The sequence below is a fragment of the Trichoplusia ni genome, chromosome 21, assembly GCF_003590095.1.
Source record: "Trichoplusia ni isolate ovarian cell line Hi5 chromosome 21, tn1, whole genome shotgun sequence".
NCBI lineage: Eukaryota > Metazoa > Arthropoda > Insecta > Lepidoptera > Noctuidae > Trichoplusia > Trichoplusia ni.
In genome coordinates, this window is record NC_039498.1 from 1,691,499 (window position 1) to 1,717,617 (window position 26,119).

General features: G+C 38.6%; 1 protein-coding gene across 1 annotated transcript in view; it reads right to left on the reverse strand.

The window, feature by feature from the left end:
* Positions 1 to 1,902: 1,902 nt before the first annotated feature.
* Positions 1,903 to 26,119, reverse strand: part of LOC113504304 — a 124,875-nt gene continuing 100,658 nt past the window's right edge. Inside the window, exons 3-18 of the mRNA XM_026886561.1 lie at positions 13,535 to 13,624; positions 12,967 to 13,115; positions 12,359 to 12,489; positions 11,714 to 11,908; positions 11,107 to 11,218; positions 9,898 to 9,967; positions 8,249 to 8,382; positions 7,672 to 7,760; positions 7,307 to 7,493; positions 6,605 to 7,014; positions 5,920 to 6,179; positions 5,081 to 5,277; positions 4,156 to 4,593; positions 3,664 to 3,769; positions 2,844 to 3,570; positions 1,903 to 1,942 (exon numbers count right to left, since the gene is read on the reverse strand). Of these exons, the coding sequence (XP_026742362.1) occupies positions 1,903 to 1,942; positions 2,844 to 3,570; positions 3,664 to 3,769; positions 4,156 to 4,593; positions 5,081 to 5,277; positions 5,920 to 6,179; positions 6,605 to 7,014; positions 7,307 to 7,493; positions 7,672 to 7,760; positions 8,249 to 8,382; positions 9,898 to 9,967; positions 11,107 to 11,218; positions 11,714 to 11,908; positions 12,359 to 12,489; positions 12,967 to 13,115; positions 13,535 to 13,624 (3,335 nt within the window). The remainder of the gene's footprint in view (positions 1,943 to 2,843; positions 3,571 to 3,663; positions 3,770 to 4,155; positions 4,594 to 5,080; positions 5,278 to 5,919; positions 6,180 to 6,604; positions 7,015 to 7,306; positions 7,494 to 7,671; positions 7,761 to 8,248; positions 8,383 to 9,897; positions 9,968 to 11,106; positions 11,219 to 11,713; positions 11,909 to 12,358; positions 12,490 to 12,966; positions 13,116 to 13,534; positions 13,625 to 26,119) is intronic.

Genomic DNA, 26,119 nt, shown 5'->3' on the forward strand with positions numbered 1-26,119 from the left:
ACTCATTAAGAACATTAAACAAGGACATAATCCACGCTATAAAACAGTTATCATATAAACGAATAGACATACATTGTCATTTCTAGTCACAATTGATAATTTTACAATTTCTAATGTACATTACATAGTTGTTTACTTACATTCGTTGATATATTACGGCATATAACTATACCCAAGCGAATTAGTATTTAGTAGGTAGGTAGGTAGGTAGTTTATCAATAATGGGCCAGTGAATAAATGATTGTAGTAAGATGCCTTCTTTTGATATTAATAAAAGTTTTATTATACGCATACCGCATATCGACGGTATTAAGTATATCGTGTAATTTAAGCGATAACCATCGACAAATTACTCAATAATTGCTGTCAAATTTCTAAATTTGTAATACAATAATACGAATTTCTTCTTTGGCAGCAATTCTCAAATTGTGCAATTCTCATCATCGTTTCGCTTTGTAAGATACATGATAACTGACAGGTAGTTTGTCCTTTTAGTTTAGATTATTGCATATTTTGTTTTATTTTTATTATGGTTGTATCACTGGTTGTAATAATCAGACAGGCAGATATTAATGATTGAATGTTTGCCTATCAGTTTTAAGACTGACTATTTATGCAATCAAGAACAAGTCTGCAAATGTTAACTTGTTTTTTTCTATGTATATGTTTTATTATTTGGTTATATTCACTCTACCCTGAGTGATCAATTGTGTAGCATATAATACATAAATAATATTTGAAAGTGCATCATATATAGGATCCTAGGGATATTGGTGAAGTAAAATCACATTTTTCTGTTACTTACTGTACCTGGTAATCGTTGTTATTTGAAGTTGATTGAATATATACATAACCCTCCTATTGAGCGGCAGTAGGGTAAAAGTTGGTAATGGTAAAAATTACTGATTAATCAATCACATAAGATAAGCACGCCCAAAATCAGGGCTATCGTGTACTAAAATAAACTAAACGCAATTATAGATTGTGTTAAAAACGATCGTATTACTCGGTAACAGTAATAAACTTATATTTGTGATATTTACCTCATCTAGAATACAATAAAATAATAATTATAATATGTGGGTAGACGTAGATAATACAGCCAAACACACATATAGGGCTACCCTGTACTCATTCTGACGCGCTCTTACTAAGAACTCTTAAAATAAGACTTGTCATTGCAGGAGCGAGAAAGAGCATTACTTTGTAGTATAGCTATCTCGCTTCCACTATAACAAATCTTCCTTTAACAGTGTTAAGTACTGGCGCTGGTCTTTGAACACCCATTGGAGGAATTAAAAACTACTTTGGTTATCTTACGGAATAATATTGATGGCATACAGTCCGAGTGTGCCCAGTAATACCATTGCTCACGAGTAAAACCCGCAGGAAAAAGAAACCATACAATTTATACACTACACCTTTTAAAGAAAGGCAGTTTTAAGCCGCGTCGATTAAACTATTTTTAATATGGCAACAACCGCCGCCAATATCGTCAGTGTTGCCGACATAAACGATAATGTAAGTAGTGTTGCCAGCTATCGTCGTAGACATAGATCACATCAAGTTTTATCATTTTCGATTTTACATATATATTACAAGAAAAATAGATCTTATTATGTGCTAGGGTCACGTAATGTGGAAACATATTTAGTATGAACACAATGCATAGGCATATATAACTTTAAATTATTGACTTATGACTGATTTATTTATGTTATTTGCATTGCTAGTAATTATTAGGGCAGAATATATTGTTGGTTATGAGTTTTAAATTATAATTATGCTAATGAGAGGTATGCAGGTATGTAGCTATGCTGTGGTATTATCTAACTTATAGGAGCGAGAAGACAGCGAGAAATTTGCGATACTTTTTAAGTTCACATTCGCACACAGACAAAATTACATTTTAATAGGAACACCGCCAAAACACGCTGCCGTACTAAAATGAGACAATATAATATAATAATAAGGACAATTCTATAACTGACTATGATATAGATCTGTATTCATTACTAGTTTTATTTATCATTTCTTGCTCTTTTTTCGACTATATTTCAGGCAGAATGATTATTATGTGTGACGTTTGAAAGATTTTTAGATCATCTTACCGTTTTTTGCCTATACAGGCTATGATGGCGATGGATTCTATTTATACGATTAAAACAGTCTCAGAAATAGTTTATAATCATAATTTAGTTTGTATGATTAGCGTTTTATCCGTCGTGTAACATTACGTGACCGTTCGACAACTATTCATTTTCCATCCTTCTCCCACATCCAAGCACTGGTCCGGCCAGTGAACGAAATAATTAAGTAAATATTTTCATTATTTATAATACACATAAAACTATATGATACACAGTAATGCGGTTATTATTTTACACATTTTTTATTATTTTTATTTCATTTTTTATGCTCATACACATTTAAATATACACTCGACGTACTTACGCGCGCTTTTATCTAATTAAATGAAAAACAAAACTAATTAATGTTTCTTTTGCTAAAAAAAAACTAGTGAGGGCATGCCAGCCGCGTACAAAATAATATAAATTAATATACATAGAGGGTCGTCGTACACGTTATGTATCATACAAATCATATGTTCTCAGGCGAAGCGATCGTATCGTTCGTGGCATGAGCGGTCCGCGGTCCACGGGCCGGGCGAGCGGGCCTGGCGAGCCCTTACCGGTATTAACTATTTCACAGCCTTAAACAAGTAGGGTAGCGGTGCGGGGCGGGGGCGTCACGTGACCTCCATGGGCAGCGAGTCGGGCTCGGGCGGCGGCGCGGCGGCGGCGGGCGGCGGCGGGCCCTCGGCCGCGCGCGCCGCCAGCCGCCGCTTGAGCGCGGGCGCGGCCAGCGCCACGGGCGCGGGCAGGCGCGGCGGCGCGCGCGGCAGCGGCACGCCCGCCTGCAGCAGGTTGGCCACGAGCGCGCGCGGCGCCACGGTGACGGGCGCGCGCGCCTTGAGCGCCAGCTGGTGGCGCACCTGCGGCAGCGCGGCGCGCACGAGCTGGCGCCCGTCCAGGCTGAGGTTGACGCGGCGCTTGTCGTCGGCGCGCGGCGCGGGCTGGCGCACCACGTTGACGAGGTGCGGGCCCTTGCCGAGCTGGCCGCCCTTGATCTCGAACAGCTGCGCCACGCCGCCGGGCGCCGCCTTGAGCAGCGCGGCGGCGGGCGCCTTGCCGTCCAGCGCGGCCAGCGACACGACGGCGGGCAGCCCCTGCAGCGCGCGGTTCTGCGCCAGCAGCGCGGTGCGCTGGCCCTGCGTGAGCGGGTGCGCGTGCAGCACCTTGAGCTTGCTGGGCGCCACGTGGTGGATGGTGTGGGACTGCGCCACCACGAGCGGCGACCCCAGCGGGGAGCCCAGCGGCGACCCCAGCGGGGACCCGTGCGCGTGCACGTGCTTGTGGCCCAGCGCCACCAGCGGCGCGGGCACCCTGCGCGCGACCCCCGCGACCCCCGCCACCCCCGCGACCCCCGCCACGCCGGCTGTGCCCGCGGTCACCACGCGCGTGCTGTGCGTTGCGTGTCCTCCACTCACACTTGCTACGCTCACCGTTCCTAGAACAATAAGCACACACCATCAGCAACACATCCCAGCAAACGGTTTGGGTAAGGTGGTACTGCAGATATAAAGGGATAACTAACGTGTACCTGATCCGTCTCTAGCCTGTACAGGCATGACGGCTACCGGCGGGAACGGACCATTCTGCACCAGCACGCCCGACTGGCTCGACAACAGGTGGTTCTGTAGACGGACCTGCAACAAAACAATGATAAATAGATAAAACATTCGTCAAAACAAGTATTTCCTCGTCTCATTATTGCTTTTTCTAATGCAAAATTAATATAGTTTAGTTTAAGAAGCTATCGAAAGACGAAATTATTAGTTTCTCAAGCAGTCAAAGTCAAACGATATTTGATACCAGGCAAATTCAACAACATGCATTATATAACTCTTAATAAATCTTCCTTAAAGGCAAACGATATCGCCACCTAATATTTTATTACTTTTAAATATAGATTTTTGATTCAATTCAATAAGTGTCGTTACTCTTTTTATAACTGAACATGTAAGTCTAGTAAGTTAAAAGTTTCAAGAACATTATGACATTAGTAGGTAAAACATGATTAAGAAGAGCATACCTTCAAGCTATCAGACACGGCTACAGTCACAATCTGAGGCTGCGACGTGGGCTGGGCCTGACTCTGTGCCTCCCCGACCGACGTCACTATAGTCACATCACTAGCCCGCCTGTGCCCCGCTGACGTGATAATATGCTTCTTCAAAGGCGAGTGTTTAGTCTGCACTGTCTTCAGCTGAACACCGTGAGCTAACTGTATCTCTTCTATGGTATCCTCTTTGCGTTTCTTCTCGATTTTGATTTGCGGTATTTCGTTGACTTCCTCTACGATGATTTTGGATGTGGGCACTGGTGCGGGCGCGTCGATTTTCTCCTCCTTGATGGGTTTGGGCGTTTCTGTCTTGATGGGCGGCGGCGGCGGCTCGGCCTTCAGGTCCACGTATATAGGTTCCTTATCCACGGGTGTTACGCTCACGATGGACGAACCAAACGTTTCCGCCTGTGGGCAAAGTAATATATTGTTATTTATTGATCTGCGTTTAACTTATTGGACATTTATATCATGGTCGTGTTCTTTTTCCAACTATGTTGGGAACGTCTTCCAGTCTCACTGGATGCTGCTAAGTATCAGTGTTCGGAACAGACCGACTGCCTATCTGATTTTCACCCCCCACAATTCATTTATCGGGACAAAGTGATGATACCCCTTAGTAGGACTGTTTGTCGGCTTTCCTAGCTTTTAAATACCCGTATCGACTGTCAAAGTAGTATAAACTAAATTTTTATTCATGCCGGGAACAGAACAGCCATATCAAGCGTAGCTTAAAGTGTAATCGACCAACTTGAGCAGTGGTACGTTTTTTTACAACAAGTGTGTAAATGATAAAGGACATCTAAGTTAACCTATGCGAGAGACCGTACTTATGTACAATTCAAATAGAAACCTAAATAATGATGAAATGATTGAATAATAATGTATTATTGACCTTTCTCTTCCTCGGGCCAGAGTCGGCACGCCCGTCCGAGCTCTGGCCGTGCAATAAAAAAGAATCCTTAGCGTCGACGTTGTTGACGAGCTCGTCGAGTATGTCGTCCGTGATGGCGATCTTCTTGTCGTCCTCGTCCGCCAGCGCCTTCAGGTCCGTCTCAGATAGGATGCTTTCTACTTGGGCTTCTGTTAGACCTGGAACAATCATGTAAACTAAGTAATTAGTCACTTCTGGAAAAGAGGAAAGCGAAACAACAGCTTAATCGAAATAAAATAAATACGTGATAACTTTGTTTTTTTTCTTTTATTCATGATCTATTAAAGTGTAAAAAAAAACAATTGTTCATGATAATCTTTGACAGCTCGCATTCACTTTAAAATGAAAAAAACTTCGTTTTGTTAAGGTCTGAATTTTTTGATCCATTCGCAGTCCAACTCCTAGGAATTGAATCCTCGTGTCGAGGGGATTATCGCAAACATTCAAGTTACATGCACAGAGACACCCAAATCCATTTGTGGATCACAGAAATACCTGTCCTTCGAGGGGATCGACCATACAACACGTCGCGCACAGTTGGTTTGGGGTGGTGACTTATACCAATCGGTAATATAGACGAATAGCTTTTTTAATGTAAGAATATATCGTTATTAAATGATCGGACGGGATCGCGAGTCCGCCGCGTCAGCTCATGATTAAGGACTCCGGTTGGGTCCGAAACTAGTCGATAGCAATCCCGATAAATACGCATGAGTTAACCGTTACATGATTTAATAATTAAAATCTCACGATAGTCATTATAAAAATAAGAATATATCATTATGAACATTTCAACTGACCCGTAAAGTTCTCCGTGAGTAAATCATCGCCGCTGATGTCGAGACTGCTGGCGCTGTTGTCGACGTCGTGGCTGAGGTCGGGGTACAGCTGGGCCAGGCTGAACTCGGACGTGGTGAAGGTGTCCAGGGCGTCGGAGGGCGGTCGCTCGGCCGCCCTCAGCTCCACGGAGATCGGCGTGTCGAGGGCGACGGGGAACTGGTCTTCGTGCTTGTCCTCGCGGGGCGGCGACGGCGGCGGTGTTTTCGGTCGGAAATGTAACCTGGAAAAGGAATTAATTTGATAAAAAATGTTGTCTTATATGTTGTTCAGAGTAAGGTTGGTTTCATGTCACCGGCCGATATATATTTGTTTCCAAATAAAATCTTAGTAATGTAACGTTTGTCCGCAACAGCCAGAAGGTTTACAATACAATAAAGGGATATTGGAACAATTCATCGACATTATACGTAGGTACTATAGATGCATCACTATGCACAGATAGTGGCGTCGCATCATCTATTTGTCTGCGAGGAATCAGCCGCAATAAATAATCGTTCTATTTTTTACCCGTTTCCGTCCTATATTTGTCTTTTCGGTCTATTCCAAGGGCCTCTAACAAGGGCTATATAATTGCAATTTTAGGTCATATACGACATCACCTTGTTTTTGAACCTTTAATAACAATGATAAAGACACTCCACTCACCATTTCTTATTAACTTCATTGATAAACTTCTCAAACTCCTTCTCGACGGGCTGCAGGCTCTCGTCCGAGTCGTAACTGCTGTCCGAGCACCCGCTCCAGGCCCTCTTCCTCATGACCCTGTCCAGGTTCTCCCGCACAACACCGTCTATAGTCCTCGCACTAAATCTAATATCACTTTTAACACTGTCTTGTATGACGTCCGGCAGGTCCGATCTTGTCGGATGAACGTGTTTGTCGGGTTTGTCTGTCGTGTCGGTCGCTTCTTGTTTGATGTCGTCCGACACGGTCCAGAGGTCGGGGTTCCGCGACAGGTGTCGTCTGAAGGCGTGCCGCCACGGGTACTTGCCGCTCGTGTGGTAATCTCGGGACATCTCTTTGGGCGTTCGATGCGCTTTCGTCTCGAGTTCAACCTGGGCGAAGGTGTGATTGTTTTAGTATTGAATGTGTATACACAGAAAGTAATTTATTCAGAGAAGTAGTGATTTATGAAGGCATTTTTTGTGGTTTTGAATTTTGGTAAAAAAAATCAAGAAAGAAGGAAGATATTAATCAAGTAAATTTAGCTTGAGTGCACACCGTTGATGCCTACACCAAGTACATATTTGATCAATAAATTACAGGAATGCCGATTTTTCTTGAATGACTCTTGTTTTTTGTTTATCAGATAACTCATATTGGCTGTATCTGCTTGTGTGTGAGTACCTCCTCGTTGCGGCGCCGCTTGTGCTCGGCGGAGTGCGGGTAGGTGTAGGGCAGCGCGGCGAGCAGCGCGGACAGCGGCGTGCGCACGCGGTCCAGCGCCACGCGCCCGCCGCGCGCGCGCCGCCGCCGGCAGAAGCCCGCGCACACCATGGCGCCGTCCGCGCCGCGTACTGACGCCAACGTGAACCTAGGGACAGACACCATCTTACTATGGGCCGTAGACACAAATGTTAATAATACTGACAGGTACCGAAGGAAACTTTGACCTGACATTATATGATCAATGATATCGCTAACAAATTCTCACTGCCGAGGTCCAATACAATAAGCCCCTATGAAACCCCTATGAAGAGCTTGTTACTTACCTATACTTCTCATCCACTTCGTGCTCGAACAACCCCTCTTTGGAGGGATCGTCCGGGTCCAGGGGATCGCCGTACAGTGTCGACGTGGGCTGTACACAAACAATATTCCATCAAAACATTCACACAGCCTGTTAAATTTTACAGGTAAAAGGAAATACTGGGCAATTATAATAAACTCACCAAAAAAGATCTGTTTACTAACTTAGTTTTTCAAATTAACTTTAAGTATGCATTTCTCATCAAATAGTTTTATCAAGACTTAATTAGATTAGCTTTTTTTATTTATCTAAAATTATTCAAAAGACCCAAATTGATCTCAATACAGCTATTAAAGTTATATTTAACCCTGTTTTTCTCCATAAGAATGACACTTTAGAACCGTGCAACTAGAGTCAGTAATGTAACGTTTTAAAAGTGTCTGAAAAACGGCCTATTTGAAACAAAAGCTTTTGACTTTAATTCTGTTTATGCTACTAGTTAGACTATTTGATCTGCTTTCGCTTGGATAAAAGGTCATTACAGAGCCGAGGCTTTTTTCTGTCTTTCTAGATTTTATGAACAGTTTCAAGATACATACCATTTCGTAGTAGCAGCCCGGCTTCCGTCGGAACGCGAAGGGTCCGTCGTCGGGCGGAGTGGCGGCCTCCGCTCGCCCGCTCCCCTCCTCCTCCGAGGAGGTGTACACGCCCGAGTCTGCGGACCGGAGCGGAACTTTAACGTGTAAACAGGGGTAAAGTCGAAAACTGTATTAAATAACTTACAAAATTATTGAGGATAGAGAGAAAAAGTTACGATATCGTTGACAAAATTGCAATTTGACAAATATATTTTGATAACGACATCGTAAAATTTACGCTTTTATGTTGCTTTTGTAAGTTACTTAATGCACTTGCCGGTTCATTTCTTATGAATGAATTCAAATCCAAATCTAAACAAGTCGTAATGCTGTATATCGCTTAATTATGAGGAATAATAATTATTAATGTGTAAAGAAGTTTTAAGAAGATGTGATATTAGATCACTGTACTGAAAACGATTAAACTGTATATTTTAGGGTACTTGTAATACATGCTAAAACCTTATCGTATTTAATTAGACCTGAAATAATATATCTACTGTATATATTTTAACGACTCTCACGCAGTAAGTAATTCAATCTTTATGACACGAAGTTTACAAAAATTCAAGTAACTTGAAAAAGAATAACGCAGAACAAGCATTCGTTGAATACACAAATACTTGTTACTGATCGATTCCTCTTCATTTGTCTCTCTAAAGGACCAATTTGACAAATTCTAAAGCTGTTTCTCCACGTCTCATAGTAATATTATCGCGGATGTGGAAAAGAGATACGCTCTAGGCCAAGTATCATGTGGTCCCGCTTCCACAAATATAATATTACATTATGTTGTGGTGGTAGACCCTCTGCCCTTTTAAAGTACATCTGTTCTGTTTTTCATTCAATTGATAAATAGCATTGTAGGGATACAAAAACACAAATATTTATACCATGTACGATATATAGCTGAGAAATTGTGAAGTTTACGTAAGAAGCGCCGAAGAGGTAGTAGTCGGGAGAATATAAAGTTATAGACACAGTCATTAGCAAAATAAATCAGGAGGAATATTTTAGTTTTGGGAAATGTTTAATTTTTAGGGTTCAAAGAAATACAACTATTGAATTAACATGTAATACTGTTGGGTGTCTCCTGCTTATACTTTTTTTAATATTATTTATTGTTACATTACATTGATGATTAATTAAATAAGGAAAAAACTATTTTTAGTCGGTTTGCACGGGGAAAATCTATGGCGGACGTTAAACATCATGCTAAAATTGACATTACACAGCTCATGCGCGCGCAGGTAGCACACAAGCGAACTACAAAGGGATAATTACAGTGAAGACAAAGTTTATGGGATATTTATCAGTATATCTTAGGCACATGTAATATGTATACCTTGCATTGCAACGCGTTGTACAACATGGTACACATTAAACAAACGCCGTAGCTCTCATACAAACTTATCGTGCAACACGCTACAAGTACGACATAGACCCCTATCTACAACGCGCTTGTTACAGCAACGCGTTACGCGTATCATGTATCACAGTACGAGTACGACGCGTATCTCGTAGCACGTAACGCTCATGGTGTATCACACGAGGCGACTACGGCGCGTAGCCGCGTAGCATGTACTTTCGTCAATATATATGATACGTACCTCTCAGCCCCTGCACGGAGCCGACGACGGGATGCCTGTGTTTCCGTCTCTTGTACGGACGCTTCTCACGCTGGAAGGCAACACACCATCATGATATCGTACTCGCTTCTTGTTTTAGTGACAAAATTGTGATTTTTTTTTTGTATATTTGTACACTTCCTTTTTTTTGGTGCGAGTTTGTTTTACTAAAAATTGTATTTTTGGTTCTTGTATACGATGAGGCTTGATCAATATCTACTACACTATCTATCTATACAAAAAAAATTCGAACAAAATACAGAATTTTTGACTTTTAACTGTGTTTTGAGTAAAAAAGCGAATTTATTACTGGAAATTTGTTTTCACCCAGTCTTATTTTTGTGATTTACAAATCCGCATAAAAAAGAACATTGACCCATAAAGTATTGTATGAAACGGAAAGCAACTTTTCCAAACGATTCAACTAAGTTAGCCAAATAATACAAGAACCAGAATACAATTTTTGTGATAATGAATTACGTAACAAACAAACATATCATACATACAATCAATGTTATAAGGGTGGCCTATATCCCGAAGCATTAACACAAAATCCAATCGTAGTCCGTTGAGATTTGTCTAACGCATTTCTGCTATTTTTTATAGTCATAATATTTTTGCTGGTTTTACCTTAAACGAATTTGTATAATTTATTTTATTGGAGATTTGTATGAATCAACTTTTTGTTTTTATTAAGCTAATCCTATTCCTATCTTTCCTGGTCTCTGTCAGTATTTTACGGTTGTTGGTATTTGGATGATAATCGGGGTATTCTATAAATTTCACTGCGCATTGTATGAACTAATATTACTGAACGACCTGGGGCCTGACTACCACCTTATAAAATTAAAGACAGTAGTTGAGAAGTACTACAACGGGCAGATAGGTGTTTCACTTCCACAACTGCTATAATCTAATTTTAAGCGGTTGTAGTCCCACAGATCTTTGATTCAACATTAAAATTCACAGAAACAATTAAAGTATTTTTGATGGAGAAGCCGAAAAAAGTTACTTAGTAATTACTTTTAACCCTCAACGGTCAAGAGGAAAACTTCGAGACAATACCATATATTCTTGATGCCAATTATCACACAAATACCATCAACGTGTAAAGTTCTGCGTCTGCCAGTACAATTGCGAGAGCACCGCGTACATGTATGTATGCTGTATGTGTGTAGTGTGTGTAGGTACCTGTCTGGGCGTGTCCTGCGGCGGCGGCGCGGCGCGCGGCGGGTAGTGCGGCGCGGTGTACGCCTCGCGACGGAAGCCGCTCGACAGCGCCGCCACCGCCGTGTACGCGGGCCTGAGGGACGGCGATACGGTGTTTTACAAACTATTTACACGAGCTTTTAGGTACAAGACGCTACCAAAAATAAGTATGAATTAAGACGCCTGTTTATCAAAATGAAGCGAGCCTGAGGGGCATAGGAATGGAGAAATGACAACCCATGAGATTGCATGACCGGAGCGATGCAAAGATTTTCGAAATCCTATTATTAATCATTTATCTTGTTCACCGCTCCAAAGTTAGCTTAATCTTGAGCAGACAGCCTAAGTGTATCCAGATTTTTAGCCATATGGAGCGACTATTTTTAAATTTACTGGATTCTTTCAGCGGGTCAGGGACCAATATGACCAATTCGTTTGAACCCTGCCAAGCAACATTCTCCTGCCCTTAGCCCAATTATTATTTGGGGTCGGCGCAACACGTCTCCTATCTGACGTCATCTCACAAGCATCGTCTTTTATACACTCGTATGACCAATTATTTTGAAACGTAGAGTGTATCTGTCGGTACCTGGGTGGCGGGTCAGGCAGCAGCTGGTTAGCGAAGTCCCCAGCGGCGTACCGTCGCTCGGCTATGAGAGCCGTGAGCCTCACCAGCTCCCGCTTGGCGTTCTCCCGCTTGGCGACCAGCTCGAGTAAGGTGAGCGCCCGAGCCAGATCCCGACGGAGTTTCAGCATCTTCTCGTATGAGCTCTCGTCGTTTTTTCTGGAAAGATGGTAGTATTTTGATTAGTAATTTATCAAGTACGTGATTTTATATCATGGACTTAAACAAGTGGATCTTATTGCAAATGTATTTGACGGCTATAACGCAACATTTTCTTTCGCCAAGCCTTTTGCATGGAGCGACTACCTACTTCCTGACTGACTTCATGATTTATTAAGATTTTTTTTCTTTTCTTTTTAAAAACGACTCCCACATTAAGGAACTTAATCCTAATATCAAACACCATTCGGGGTTTTGATAAACATTGAAGTCACGCACAAAGACAGCCAGACTCAGGACAAGCATTCAGGATTATACACAATATGTCCGACGCGGGGATAGAAAGCGCGCCACGTTGCGCTCAGTGAGTTTTTAGCGTGGAGACCTCAAACCCTCGGCTATCCGTTGGATACCTGTAAATTCCACAATAGATATAAATGAGTACATTACCTGTTCTTCCTGGTCTGCATTTTCTCCGTTCTTCGTCTGAACGCCAAATAGGGATTGTTCGACGACTGGCCCGGCCTGTTCTCAGTCTTAACGGACAGTATAAGCGGGTGTTGCTGAAGACAAAACGATTCCTTTAAGAAACATGATCGTGAAACGTTAGTATATAGAATAGGACTGTTATGTCCAACCCCATTCGATGCATTTTTATTTTTTTTGAAGCAGTAAATTGGTACTTTGTCCGTCAAATATCTGCATACTCTTGATATGCAGTCGAAATAAAGTAGCACATAATAAAAATAATAAAATTAACGATAATTTGAATTTAAATAGAATTTTTGTTCTTTTATTCAACCGCTCAAGCGAATTTGAAATGCCATTGACTTGAAAGTTCTTCAGACTTCCACGTGACATAGACCTTCGGCAAAATCTGGTAACGTGGATAGGTTCCTTTTTTGGTACGGCGAAGGAATCCTCATGGACACGTGCTGCCTCGGGGTAGGGAATAGGCAGTGTCAGACTCTTAATGACGAAACCTAATCGCCGGATGACGTCAGCCGCGTTTTATTTGGACCCTACCAGTCTATAGAGTTAGTTAAGAGTAAACTTACTGTATTAAGCCGCTTATTGAGCCAGTAGTCGTACACGGCGATGATGAGGTCGTCGCTCCTGTCTAAAAGCAGTTTCGCCTCGTTCAGGGTCACCACCGTCTGGCCCGAGCTCTTCTCTAGCTTGTCCATCATCTGTTCGAACTTCAGCTCTGGAATGAAAGGAATGTCGGATTGTAATTACATGTAGCCATCAGTTGTACGTATTATACAGAGTTCTAACAAAGATTCATGAATATGAACCTTGTCTAAATTGGCAAGCGTCTTTACTAGAGATTCAAGTCGTCATTGTTTGGGCTTGTATTGCCAGATAAGCGACATAACAATACATTTAAGATATTCGATCATTTTGCAAATCTGTAATTTTACTTTTTTGATTTTACGTCATTTTGCCTATTTGAAGTTATACGTCCAAATCAACGGCAGATAGATTTCAGACACTGGAAACGCCCCGTAAACGAACTGTCTGATTCAAAAACGTACAGAAAACTTCGTATGACATCTTGCCAATACTTCCTATAATGCTATTAAAATGATGAAAAGTGTCTACATACTGGCTGCGGTGTAATACCTGAGAGCTCGGGATGCCTCTGCTGTTTCAGCCACCGCTCGTCCTCCGTGTCGATGTCGTACTCCGGCGCCTCTTGCTCTTCCCATAGCGCTGTAACAAATAAAATGCACCCTTTAATACAAAGTTATTACTTAAACATTCAAGACTGGCGAAATGGAAAAAACCCGGCCAAGTGCGAGTCGGACTCGCGCACCGAGGGTTCCGTACAAACCTGCAAAGTTCGTTCATTACGACAATCGAGTCATATAAATATATATTTTGAAATGTAACTAAAAATTTATGGTTTTCGTAATTTTTCCTTTATCTATGCTATAAGACGTTGCTTCGTACCAAATTTCAAGATTCTGAGTTCACGGGAAGCACCCTGTAGGTTTTGATTCCCTTGCAAGTGTCGAAAATTTGCGGCATAAACGGCTGTATCTTTTGACTGCGTTGGCTTAGAAGTTTGATTTTTTCACAGCTTCAAGGGACAGTAGACCTGAGTAATTGATATAAATTTCAGCTTCATACCTCCACGCGTTCCCGAGAAAAAGGGTCTTGACAGACGGACGGACGGACGGACAGACGGACGGACGGACAGACGGACAACAAAGTGATCCTATAAGGGTTCCGTTTTTTACTTTTGAGGTACGGAACCCTAAAAACATGAAACCTCGCCGTCAACTGGCAGTGGGCTAGTCTGATGGTCAATACTTAACGCTTAACTTCATTAAGGGCCTTTGCCCACCAAAAAAAAAAAACCTTTAAAGGACGGTGTTCATTTATTTTAACAAAGTACCTATATTAACTTATTATAATTTTGAGTCTTATTTATGCAACGTCAACTGCTGGCGTAGGCGGTTATGAAGATGGAAACCGGGGGCATTAAAAAGGAAATGGTACGAAAAAGCCGTCGGCGAGAAGTTAAGTTAAGAAGAAGACATTTGTGACACATACATTTTACCTACACACCGTAACTGCTTGATCTATTTCTTAGTCTACTGTATAAATAAAAATGTATACTTTTATAAGCAAAGGTATTTCAAATTCCATGAAAATTAAATGTCGTTTTAATTCAATTTAATTTTAACACAAAATAAATAATAATAATATCGTACCCACAGCAGGCCGATGTTATCACTTCGGCTTTGAAAAAACGTATCAAAAGAAACTCGAGTTATTTAAATTCAAGTTAATTGAAAACAAGGCGTATAATAAAATAATCTCTACGGCCGGATGAAATCACATTTCTCGGAATAAAAAAATCCGTAGCCATATTTATTTAATGAAATTTTCCTTATTCTTGTTTAAAAGGTATTTTCGTTAATTTATTGATGGCCTTGTGTCTCAAATAATTGGAAATAAGCCGTAGGGTTTGTTTATCAAAAATATAGTTTATTTTTTGGTCGCGGCTAAGTTTGAATGAAATAAAAAGATACGATTCATCCATAACTAGTATGTATCATCACATTTATACGTATTTATAATAAATAATAAATTTATTTATTCAGATAACTAAGATCCATACATTATAAATACAAGTTAATAAACAATAGTGAGCAGGGACTTAGTCCGCTGTACTAGTTTCCACATAAGGGGACAATCTAGTCTATTTGCAATAGCACCCAAGATGCTGTGTCGACTTCCACGCAGCCGACTGACAAATGATGCGGTCTTTTTACGCCAAATGGCTGCAAAGCCATCCGTGTGTGCATCTGCAAACATTGCTGACGCGCTACAGAAGCGTGGAAGCCGGAACAACGCCCTGAATGCATTGTTGAATTGGACCCGCAGAGCATTGTAAGCCCTTCGCGTATAGTCAACCCACAGACTTCATTATTTCGTGTGCGTACGCGAAAACCGAACGTCGCATATTCAACCGTAGAGTATCTTGGCCTAGTATCTACCCCCCTGTGAAAATTCATTAAAATCGGTCAAGCGGTTAAGCCATGAACACGCAACTGACCGAAATACAAAGATACGTTCACAAAAAGAATATTAGTATGCATTTATTTATACAGTTGACGTATTCATTTCATTCATTAGCGTATAGGTTATTAATTAATTAAACTGCGCGACTTAATAAGGGCAAGGACACATAACAAAGACACTTGTGTGTAATTTCCATGTAATTGCCTCGCATAGTATATGTAATTGTATGCATATTGCAGAATGCATACAATCGTCTGCAGTTGTACATTGGCGGCAAACGAATAAATATAGTTGATAATTAATTTTCAAATAACATTGCACAGAGCATGTGTGGTGTTTATATAGGTATAGGCATAGACATACTAGAAAAAAAAGTAAGCTAGCTCAAGGTAATAAGCTCTATTAAAGTAAAAAGAAACGAAATACGAAACTCCAAAGAAAAAATGTTGTGTTAGAAAATAAAATACAATAGAATATCTATTTGAAATAACATTGTTACTTTAGGTTTTATACACAATAAGGTCTATAATTGAAATTGGATTAATGGGATAAAAATCCTTTACAAGAACACAGCAGCTCATCCTTAAAATTAATGAAAATAAATGCGTCATTAACAGAACTGAAACATCTTAGAGTGTAATTCTTCGTAATTTTCGTTGAGCCAAACAAATCGGTACATAAATGTTTTCAGCACCGCCTCACGTCCAGTCTCGACGACGTCCGTCATCGCACTGGTCTCGAAGGCCGGCTGTCGAGAGCTCACAGCTGACGGCGCCGACTAACGACAAACGTAATCGAATCACCAGACGCGTGCGTAGACTGGGACGCACACGTAGGTAAGTGACGGAGGATAAATCTGATGGTATTGGTCCGATTGATGGGGATTATTTTAACAGGACTACGCAGTTAGCCCTAGGGCAGGCTTTCACTGCTCAATATAGTTAATTGATGGAGTTTCACGGTATATAAAATGTACAGTATGTTCATACTGGGTGAATTATTGACCCATGTGGACTTTCCGTAGCGCATCAATTAAAAGCAAATAAGATCCAAACATATAAAAGATTTGTTCAGATGAATAAAATAGACGGAAGGCAAGAAAAGCCTCGAGTTTTATCGGCAAAAAATTCTTGCATTATAGACAATCCGACTTTAGATTACTGACTTTTTTATTACGCCTCTATATCTAAAATCTGGTATGTTCGACTATCAATCAAGGTATTTTGTTTCATTCTGCTTTATTTTTACAATTCAAATGAAACCGGATCAATCAGAAAACCTAATTCAACCACACACAAAAAGAGATTAAAAAATCCATCGTATGTATACCTTTAACATCCATTTACCAAGAAATCCTGTTTACGAAACGGCAACAATACGTTAATCCAGAGTCGGAGTAAACAATTTAATTTATTAACCTTCGGTTTATTTTCAGTTAACCCACGTACCAATTAGGGCGAGTTAAGCTGTAAGCTAGACAGACAAATCAACGTGCTATATGTATATCTATGCGGGAGTTACTGAAGGGTGGCTAATTAATTAGATTTATGAAGCTTTGGTTATTTGAGAACGTAAAGCCGTGCTATTTGATAGCGTTACATTTACTCTTATGAGCAGTTTTCGAGTATATTTTGGTATTACGAACCGAGTGTTACAATATTAGACACAAATATTTAACTAATGCCCACAGGTTTGTGTATCAATAGAACGTCTCGGGGAGTCAACATAATTTTAACCAGTACCAAAAATCACTACCATTTTTGTTATGACAGTTAGGAAATAATCACCAATGACAAAAGACAATACTTCTCTTATTAAATATACCAATGTAATGCGTATAGTTACAACAAATTCACCAAGATAAGTTTCTAATTTTGTATGTAACATGAGATTGCATCGTTAACATTCAAAGAAGTTGAGAGTCGAAAGGCATCCCTTTAAAATTAGGCACTGAATAGCATATTAATCAGACTATTCAATTTCTGTGAGTGTTCGGTATGTCGGAATAAATGCACTTGGTATTTTAGCAAGCTTCACTGGTAACGAATGAATATGTAAGGGAGCTAAAAAAGTTGCCTTCAATTTGAATTGTGCCAGAGTTTGAAAATATTCTGGACTACTATGAAACAAACAAGCTTTTTTGCTACAAAATAAGATATATGAATTGGTTTTTATTGAAAACATATTTTTTCTTTTAGTATTTCTACTCACAATATTTCACAAAAGATCTACAAATAACTTTATAAAATCATACAGCAACATAAATTCTATTAAGCAATGAAAACATGAAAAAATCAGACAGAAATGATTCGAATCAAAAGATAAAAATTCCCAATTCCCATTCGTACAATTTAAAACGGTTGAATTGACGTCAAACAAATACAAAACGGGAGCACAAAAGCAAATTCCTTTTTACGTCCTCTTTCGCTGAAACTCGCGAAATATTTAATGTGTTTTAAAAAGTAATAAAGCGTAAAAGGGACTTTTTTAATAACACTAAAAAAAGATGTTATTAAATTCCCAAGACAACTAATATCGTAAGTCGGATCGTAAGAAATTTCATCGCGTGTGCATGACTTAACACACACATACAAAGGGTTACGTACACACGTAAGTAGTACTGACACAGAGATACAGAGTGGTTTTGCTTGGTTCCTCGGGTAATTTATCTATCATTTGCAATTGGTTTCTACAGATGAATGTCCTACAATGGTGTATCATTGTTTCGTAATTGCCGGAGTATTTTTTGAGTGTTGGCAATAACTTTGTACCGATAGTTACAACTTAGAAGAAATTCTGAAGAATATGTAAGGAATTGTTAGCTACAGACGTGCTATTTAAGCCATAAATAATGTTTTTACGTTATTATATGTTTTACTTCATAATATTCTGAAATGATAAATCTCAGAATAGATTACTGGCGACTGGATGGAGGCGTAGTAGGCGTATTGGCTGTCTCCTGTTGACAACTGTACCGATTTTCAAGGGTACGTATAACGGGTAAAGCGCACATTTCGTATTGGATATCGGCTAATGTTGGCAATCAACATAAGCTGATAAGAAATTGGCTGATACTTTGTACTTGTGATTATATTGTCGATTCAGTAGTCATGGATATTCTGGAAATTGCGATTGTTAGGTAATGGCAAAATCCGAACCGAGAAATACGAAACAGGTATATATTTTAAGAAAAAAAAAATGTAAAAAATTGCATGTGACTTGAATGTTTGTGATAACTCCGTGACAAGAGGCTTAATCCTTATTGAGGGAGTAACCGTTTTTTACCATGTTTTTTCCGGTGTTGATAAAACCACTACATTAGTCATAATTTCTTAGTAAACTCTGACTAATGGTAATGACATTATACCTACTATCGATGAACGAGTAATCTTTTCGAACCTGCCTCTATAAACCAATGGGAATTTATCAGGTGTCTGTTCATTCGTTACTCGTAAAAATTAAAGAGGGGTAGAATATTGTGTTAGCCCTCTGTACAATGTAATTTTAGTATTTCACGTCAGGAACAACGATGCGGTTAACAATATAGGGTGGTCGAATGAGTTATGCCTTTTGTAAATATTGAATTTTATACTGCTTTCATGTTCGTTTAACACAATGGACGCATGAGAGTTGGGCCATGTGTGATTTACAAAGATTTATGTTAATGGATAATAGGTTTATTTAGAAATTATGTTGGGAGAACAGAATGCTAACAGGATGCAGAACTTTATACTGTATTTTGTTTATATTGAAATAAAGCGTATCCATCGACTCCAGCGTGTCGTAAAAAGACATTTAAATGATGAATTATTATCCCATTTGTAGAATAAATTAATTCATTTCATTTCCAACAGCTGATTCAGTTGATTCATAATCAATCCAGTAGTACTTGAACGTCAATAAAACTAATAGATAGCACCCTGGACCGTTTATTAATTGTTAACAAGCTGTGCAAAAGAATAAAACACCACGGTAAAAATGTCAAAGGATGTACAATAAACGCTTTCAAGAGAATTACAAACCTTTAAACATAGCCATATTTATACTGTATTGTATACACCAATACGCTAATAAACCCAAGATCACATTCAAAATACGTTCAAACAAAAGGGGTTGTAACATCAAGACAATTCGAACATATCCAATTTCAGGCCTGTACTGGCTTCCGCACTATTTTAACAGGTAGCAAACGAGGGTTGGAAATCCATCCCCGCCTAATAAATAACACTTGATCTCTTTGAACAATGGACCCTAAAGTAAAAAAGAAATATGCAACATTACAAAGGGTTCCAGCCGGTACAGTTTACGTATCAATTTTCATATCCGGGGGGTGATATGAAACGTTCAAGGGAAAATGAACCTCACGAGATAGTTGAAAGGTTTATTTTTGGTGAGCTGTTATTTTATGTTATAAGGGTGTGGGTGGTCGAACGAGACAGACTTGTGGATATTTTTGTAGATAAATATATGTAGTACAAGGTAATTATTATTAGTTTCAAGAGGTAGAGGTTTCTAGAGGCTCAATCTAGGCTTTATTTGTTACCGAAACGCCAATTACGTAAAAGAGCTACACGCACTTACGAGTATATTGTATTAATTTACAGACATATTATCCAAATAATTTAGTCTAGTACAGACCGCAAAGGATAGACAGATATTAATTACCCCAAACAAGTTAGTTATCAGATTATCTTGAAGTTTGGGCGATACGGATTTCTGTCTGTTATTAACGTGGAGGATCATTTTATAGCCACAAATATTAAATCAAAAGTCAATGATTGGCTTAGTCATGATATACCTACCGACCACGTTGGTGAGAACAATCTGAATGTTTTGTTTTCTACTACAAATTTTTACTAATCGTAAGTATCTTAATTGCCTAATTCGCAACAATAGAATCCATTGCTGAATCCTTCCCAAGGATCTCCACGACACTATTTTGCCTATCCTTAGCCTATCTTGCACTAATCACACCCATACATTTCCTGCTATGCCATTCTCTCTAACCATGTAACAATTGATAACGTTAATTAATAATGCTAAAATTATTAAAAATACGAACTTCTTGATGAGTCCCGTGTCTCTGACCCGTCATCCCTTTACATTCGGAATTCTACCAACGATTGTAGAATAGGCATGATGCCATTTATTTTTTGCAGTGTCCGTCTTGTAGTTTTTTGTATAATAATGGATACGTATTTTTTAATTTGTCCCGCAAACATAAATTGACCAAATTACAGTGAATGAAACTTTCGCGTGACGTCACGATTGTGTATAAATTTTACCATATCGTTACGTCACAAGCCCCCTCTCCTAAACTTTAAAACAGTTAATCTTTGTCGATTCTAGTTTTTCTGAAAAAGGAAAAAATACATGTCTAATACTTTTCAATTATCTAACTGAGGGACTAATGAGATTTTTTCTTTTTATACCCAGTCGTCATCCCTATTGTCACTTAGCCAGAGGTAAAGATAATCAAGAAACATTAGGAATACGCAAATCAATTACGGTTTTTGCACGACCTTGCAGCAGTCTCGTTGACAACCACGAATTGATGTCAAACGATACGTCAAATCGGTGTCGAATCAATGCGTCCATCATAATACGACCGTCCGGTCCCCCTACAATAGACGACCACTTGACCGATTTCTGGGGGGCCTACCATCAATCTTAAAAATTGTATTGTTGCAGTTGTTGAAGCGTGATAGAGCACTACACAGCGTGCATCGGCGTCTCTTTTCCACATGGGTTTTTTAGATGGTGGTAGAACCTCTGGTCGTTTAGGTCTGAATGTTTATTTTTAGAACAGTCGTGTTTAATTTAAGTTTAAGTTAATTTGCAAACTAAAGTGATTTTTGATTCTTCAAGTGGCTAACAAGTATCATAGACAGTTTTGTGAAGCTATTAATAATTACGATGTTTTGTTTATAACACTTTAAAATGAAAATATCTTAAAATCACAGGAGTAACATTTTCTGATGGACAAATAATTAGTATTCTAAGGAAAATTCAGTAAGTGCTCAATAAAACTATTAAATATTTGAGTATTAGAATTATGTTCTTACGTCAGCCCTTTAATTATAATCAGAGCGTACGTTAATATGCTATAACCAGCAAATTATTTACGACTTCACATAATTAACATCGATGTAACAGCCAAATATTTTACTAGTTATAATATTAATGTATTTGTGGACGTTACTGGTCTTCAAATACAGTTTCTACGCTAAATATTGGAGTCGTCGTGTCAAGAGAGGGTACAGCGACAAATCGGTGTCAAATCTATCATTTGAGTACGTCCCCACTTAGACAGAAGATGTACTTGACCGATTTCCAGTCGTTTCTATGTCTGTTCGTGTTATATTCTCAGGAGTGTGTCTAGATGTAAATGTGAATTTAATATTCATTACGTTTTAATTACCAATAGTAAAATCATTAATGTGGTAACGGCAGTTCTCTGTATTTTTTTCACGAGACACCTGTAAAGCAATCGAAAATGACGATAATTCAATGATTGATTTCATATCTTAGAATTAGTTAGCCTAATATCGGTTAGTATTAGGCGAAAATATTGTGGGCCCATATCGGTATGGGCACACAATATTTCTTATACTAGCAAAAGCATTTCCAAAATCTTTAGAAAATTTATTCATGGTACCCTATGGTTAATCGGGCCATTAACCATAGGGTACCATAGGCTCAGAATTCTGGTGTTTTTGTGTTAATTTCAAAGATTTTACTATTAATTTAATGGGTTATGACCCTCAGTGTTACGAGTCGGACTGACTTGACCGTTTTTTACTATAACCCTTAAGTTTAAAATATACGCACATACGAATGGTATACGAACTTCAGGTACGAATCGACGAGGTGCATAAGTACAGCTGAGCAAGTTTCTGCTCACAGCAATACAATATAAAATGCATCAAAATTCAGTAAAGCAGTATACCTTACCTTACTCCTGGACTTTAGATCATGAATCACGTTTGCGGTATACAGGCAGTGTTTCGCCTTGACTACGAGATAGAAGTGAGGTGTATGTGTTGTGTGTATGACGCAATACTATGGATGTACGGAAAGGTAACGTGATTGTCAACTAATGTACAGTATTTACGTAAGAACTCTCTAAGGGACTTGGCGTACCTAAAAGGCAAAGTAAGTACTGATTAATGGCGAATTTAGTATCCATCAGACGCTTTGTATGTGGGATATTTTAAGAGCAGATAGTAGAAAAAGTCGGACTATGATGTATGGTGGTGGCAAGATTCAAAAAGCATTGCGATGAACAGTTGTCAAAAATGATATTTGCACGAAGAAATAAAATAAACATATTTGACAAAAACATCGGTTGTTGCTTTGGTATTGCATGATAAGAATATCCCTGCGGGTATTTTATAATTGTTTAACTTCGTGGACGAAGAGCCGAAACATATTAAATTCAGTTTCAGTTATTGCATTCAAGACAAGAAGAATGTTCGAACAAGAAAAAAACATATTCACAAAGTATACTTATTCATCACTAACACATTTTTAACCAAAAAGAGTTTTATTCCAAAAATCGGTTCCTAAATCCAAATAACTTCGTCTTTCCCTAAATTCAAATACTTTTAATACATGTTTAACCGTCAAAAAGATTACCCAGCATTCAGCGAGTTCAATAAAATACGTAATGAAATTACCCAAGACTTCTTTTTTGTTCACAAACGATTGCGCTTACCGAAACCCTTTGTGCGGATACCCTAAAACTATTATTTTAATGTAGGGCTACCACATTATTGAGCATACTTGAATATATTAAATAGTTTTCATTTATTGTACAGTTCTAGCTAAACAGGCTGATAGAGATGCATGGAGGAAAACATACGTAACGCTGATCCTAGGTAATTTGGGATCAAAGACGGAGAAAGTACATAGATTCAATTAACTTCACTATTACAATTTTCATAATAATTCGTAAACACTATGTATATTATTTATCGTAAACTTAATAAGTACTAAACACTTTTCTTATTTCCTTAATGTAAAATTACTAGAAGTTCTCATCCCTCTCATCAATAACAGTATTCGACTCGACTGCAATTTAAATATGTACTGTTAAATATGCATAAATCATTTCTTTATCGTTCAAACCTATTTCGTATCAAATCTGTGAATTCTATTTAGTTTATATAATCATATGATTAAATATTAACTGGAATCATTTGAAGCGCAGACACTAGACAGCTTGATATAAAACACGTAAAGCAAATCTCGTTATAAAGACTCCTGGGAGCTTTGAAATCCGATAGAAAATCAAATATTGCGACAACCCTTCGTGGTCCCAGACGTCTGCACACTTATCATGAGAACATAATATAGACTGTTGCTTTTGGGGAAGCGAGACGGTGCTATGCTTAATATATAGCGCTTTCACTTGCACATTGGCAGATGAACAGAGCTGTTTTGGAGGTTATGGTATAGGCATCGATCGGGAATAGCGTTCTGTTATAATGTTAAGTATGAGTAGGTTTATTTTATGAGAGAGCTTTTGAATTTGTAAGGTTTAAAATTAGCAAGGGATTTACGCAAGTAAAAATAAATATACAAATGGGATAACCAAAATTGATTGGATGAGCTTTACGCAAAAATGACGTCATAAACAATGTTCAATAGAGTTATATCTATACCGTAATTGACGATTTACAATGGAAATAATTATACTAACTTAAATTACATAATTATGTTTAAGCATCATAAGATTTAAGTCGATCGGAAAGACGAGTTACTAGTTGTCACTTTTACAATAAGCTATACTTGGTAGTCTCGTTTCAGTAAACTATTTTTATTTAAACAAAAGGCTTCAAAGACCCACAAAATAAAAGTTTACTAAACTACTATAGTACTTAAAATGAACAGAAAGATTCGCCCTGTAATTAGGTTTCTGTATTGTAAAGGGAGCTCAACTCAAATGTTTGTTTAGTCCTTCTTGGCGACCTATAACAAATAGACTCAAACTTGTGGTTGGGCTTTTTAGTAAAATAAGTTTTTAGCCTTCGTCCAGTAATAAAATGTTACGTATATTATAAACAAGAGACAAAAAAAACGTTTGTCATATTACAAGCTACTGATAGCGGTTCCGCTCGCTTGCATGTCGGATATTGCTGTAAAACCACCTATTAAAATGAACCCGAGGTGTTAGCTACATCCATATCGAATTTCTTTGATTTACCCCTGCTTGGACGTGAAGAGAAAACAGACATACACACACACACGTACAAAAACGAAAACACTCACATACTTACGCATTTATAAAATTAGTCTGCTTAGAGTGGTAGGAAAAATATATTTGAGCTCTTTAAAAGAAATATGTTTTATAAATGTTCTACAAGATAAAACTTATTTTTATAATATTCAAACTGAAAACATCGACCTATTTCGTAGCCATCACAAAAACACTTGACCAGTTTTCATTATATTAGGTAGGGAACCGTTTTTAAATGAATTTCATTTTAGCCCTTTTGTGCGTATTATTGAATATTGAGAACCTTAAAGTAGCCTTTCATTTCATTATGAATAAAAGTGACTGGGAAATATTTTCATCTCAAAATTTCCCAGAAGACGTTATTAAAAGCTAAATAAATTGAATGTATATTTTGTCTTTTTTAGTTTCTCACTACTTTACTTTCGCTTCGTAAAATTGGAGATTTGACAAAAAGTTGTCCTCCACAAAATATCGGTTATGTATTTATCGTGAATCACGTCGACGGCACTTGCCACTTTTTACCGACAAGAGTCTTTATTGGATAAAAAAATAAAACGTATCCAGTATTTATTAGTATTCGACTAGAAGCAGATATTTTTTTGATAAATACTTGCTTATTGTAATTCTCTTGTCCTAGCTTCTTTAACTGCAATGCACTAAATAATTAGAATATTTGAACGATTATAGCTCAAAGGTTATTAAAACGTTAAAAAGCTAACACGACTCCGTTACTTTAGATTCAAAACATCTTTTTTTGTAAACAGTCCCGCCCTTAGGAATAACGTAATACATCAAAGGAACGCATACCAAAAACCGTATAATTTTACGTAAATTTAACACAAACGTACCTACGGAAAAAGATCGCTTTAATTATACGTATGAGAAGTAAATAAAAAATCGACCTTAAATCTCAAAAGGTAACCGCGGTAAAAAGGGCTATATAAAATTAACATGCGGTCGTACGTATGAATACGTAACGTTTATGTCCCTGTACTATGAGCCTATTAGAGTGTCGATCGTGGAAGCAAGATAGAGTGTGACACTACTTGAAGTTAAGTAGCTGCAGCTTGCTCCCGCGATATCAAGTTTTAATGTTTTACACGAGTTCATACTTATGAATAACTCACATTTCACTGTCTGTCCTTTGAAAGCAGGACTGTCGAATGTGCAAGCGAGACAGATTGTAACAATCCTCATAGCGTAATAGCGGCGTCTCGCTCGCACAGTGAGAAAAGTCTGACTAAGTATTATAATACGCGCAATGAATGTAGCCATAGAATCTTGTCGAATGACTAATGGAGGACGAAGAATAAATGTATAAAAACTTGAACTTGCATAAAATACGTGATGTTTCATAGTGGTTGATGGCGAGTAAAAAGTTGATTTATCTGGTTCTTTACATCTGCTTAATGTGCCCGTAACTTGGGGTGATC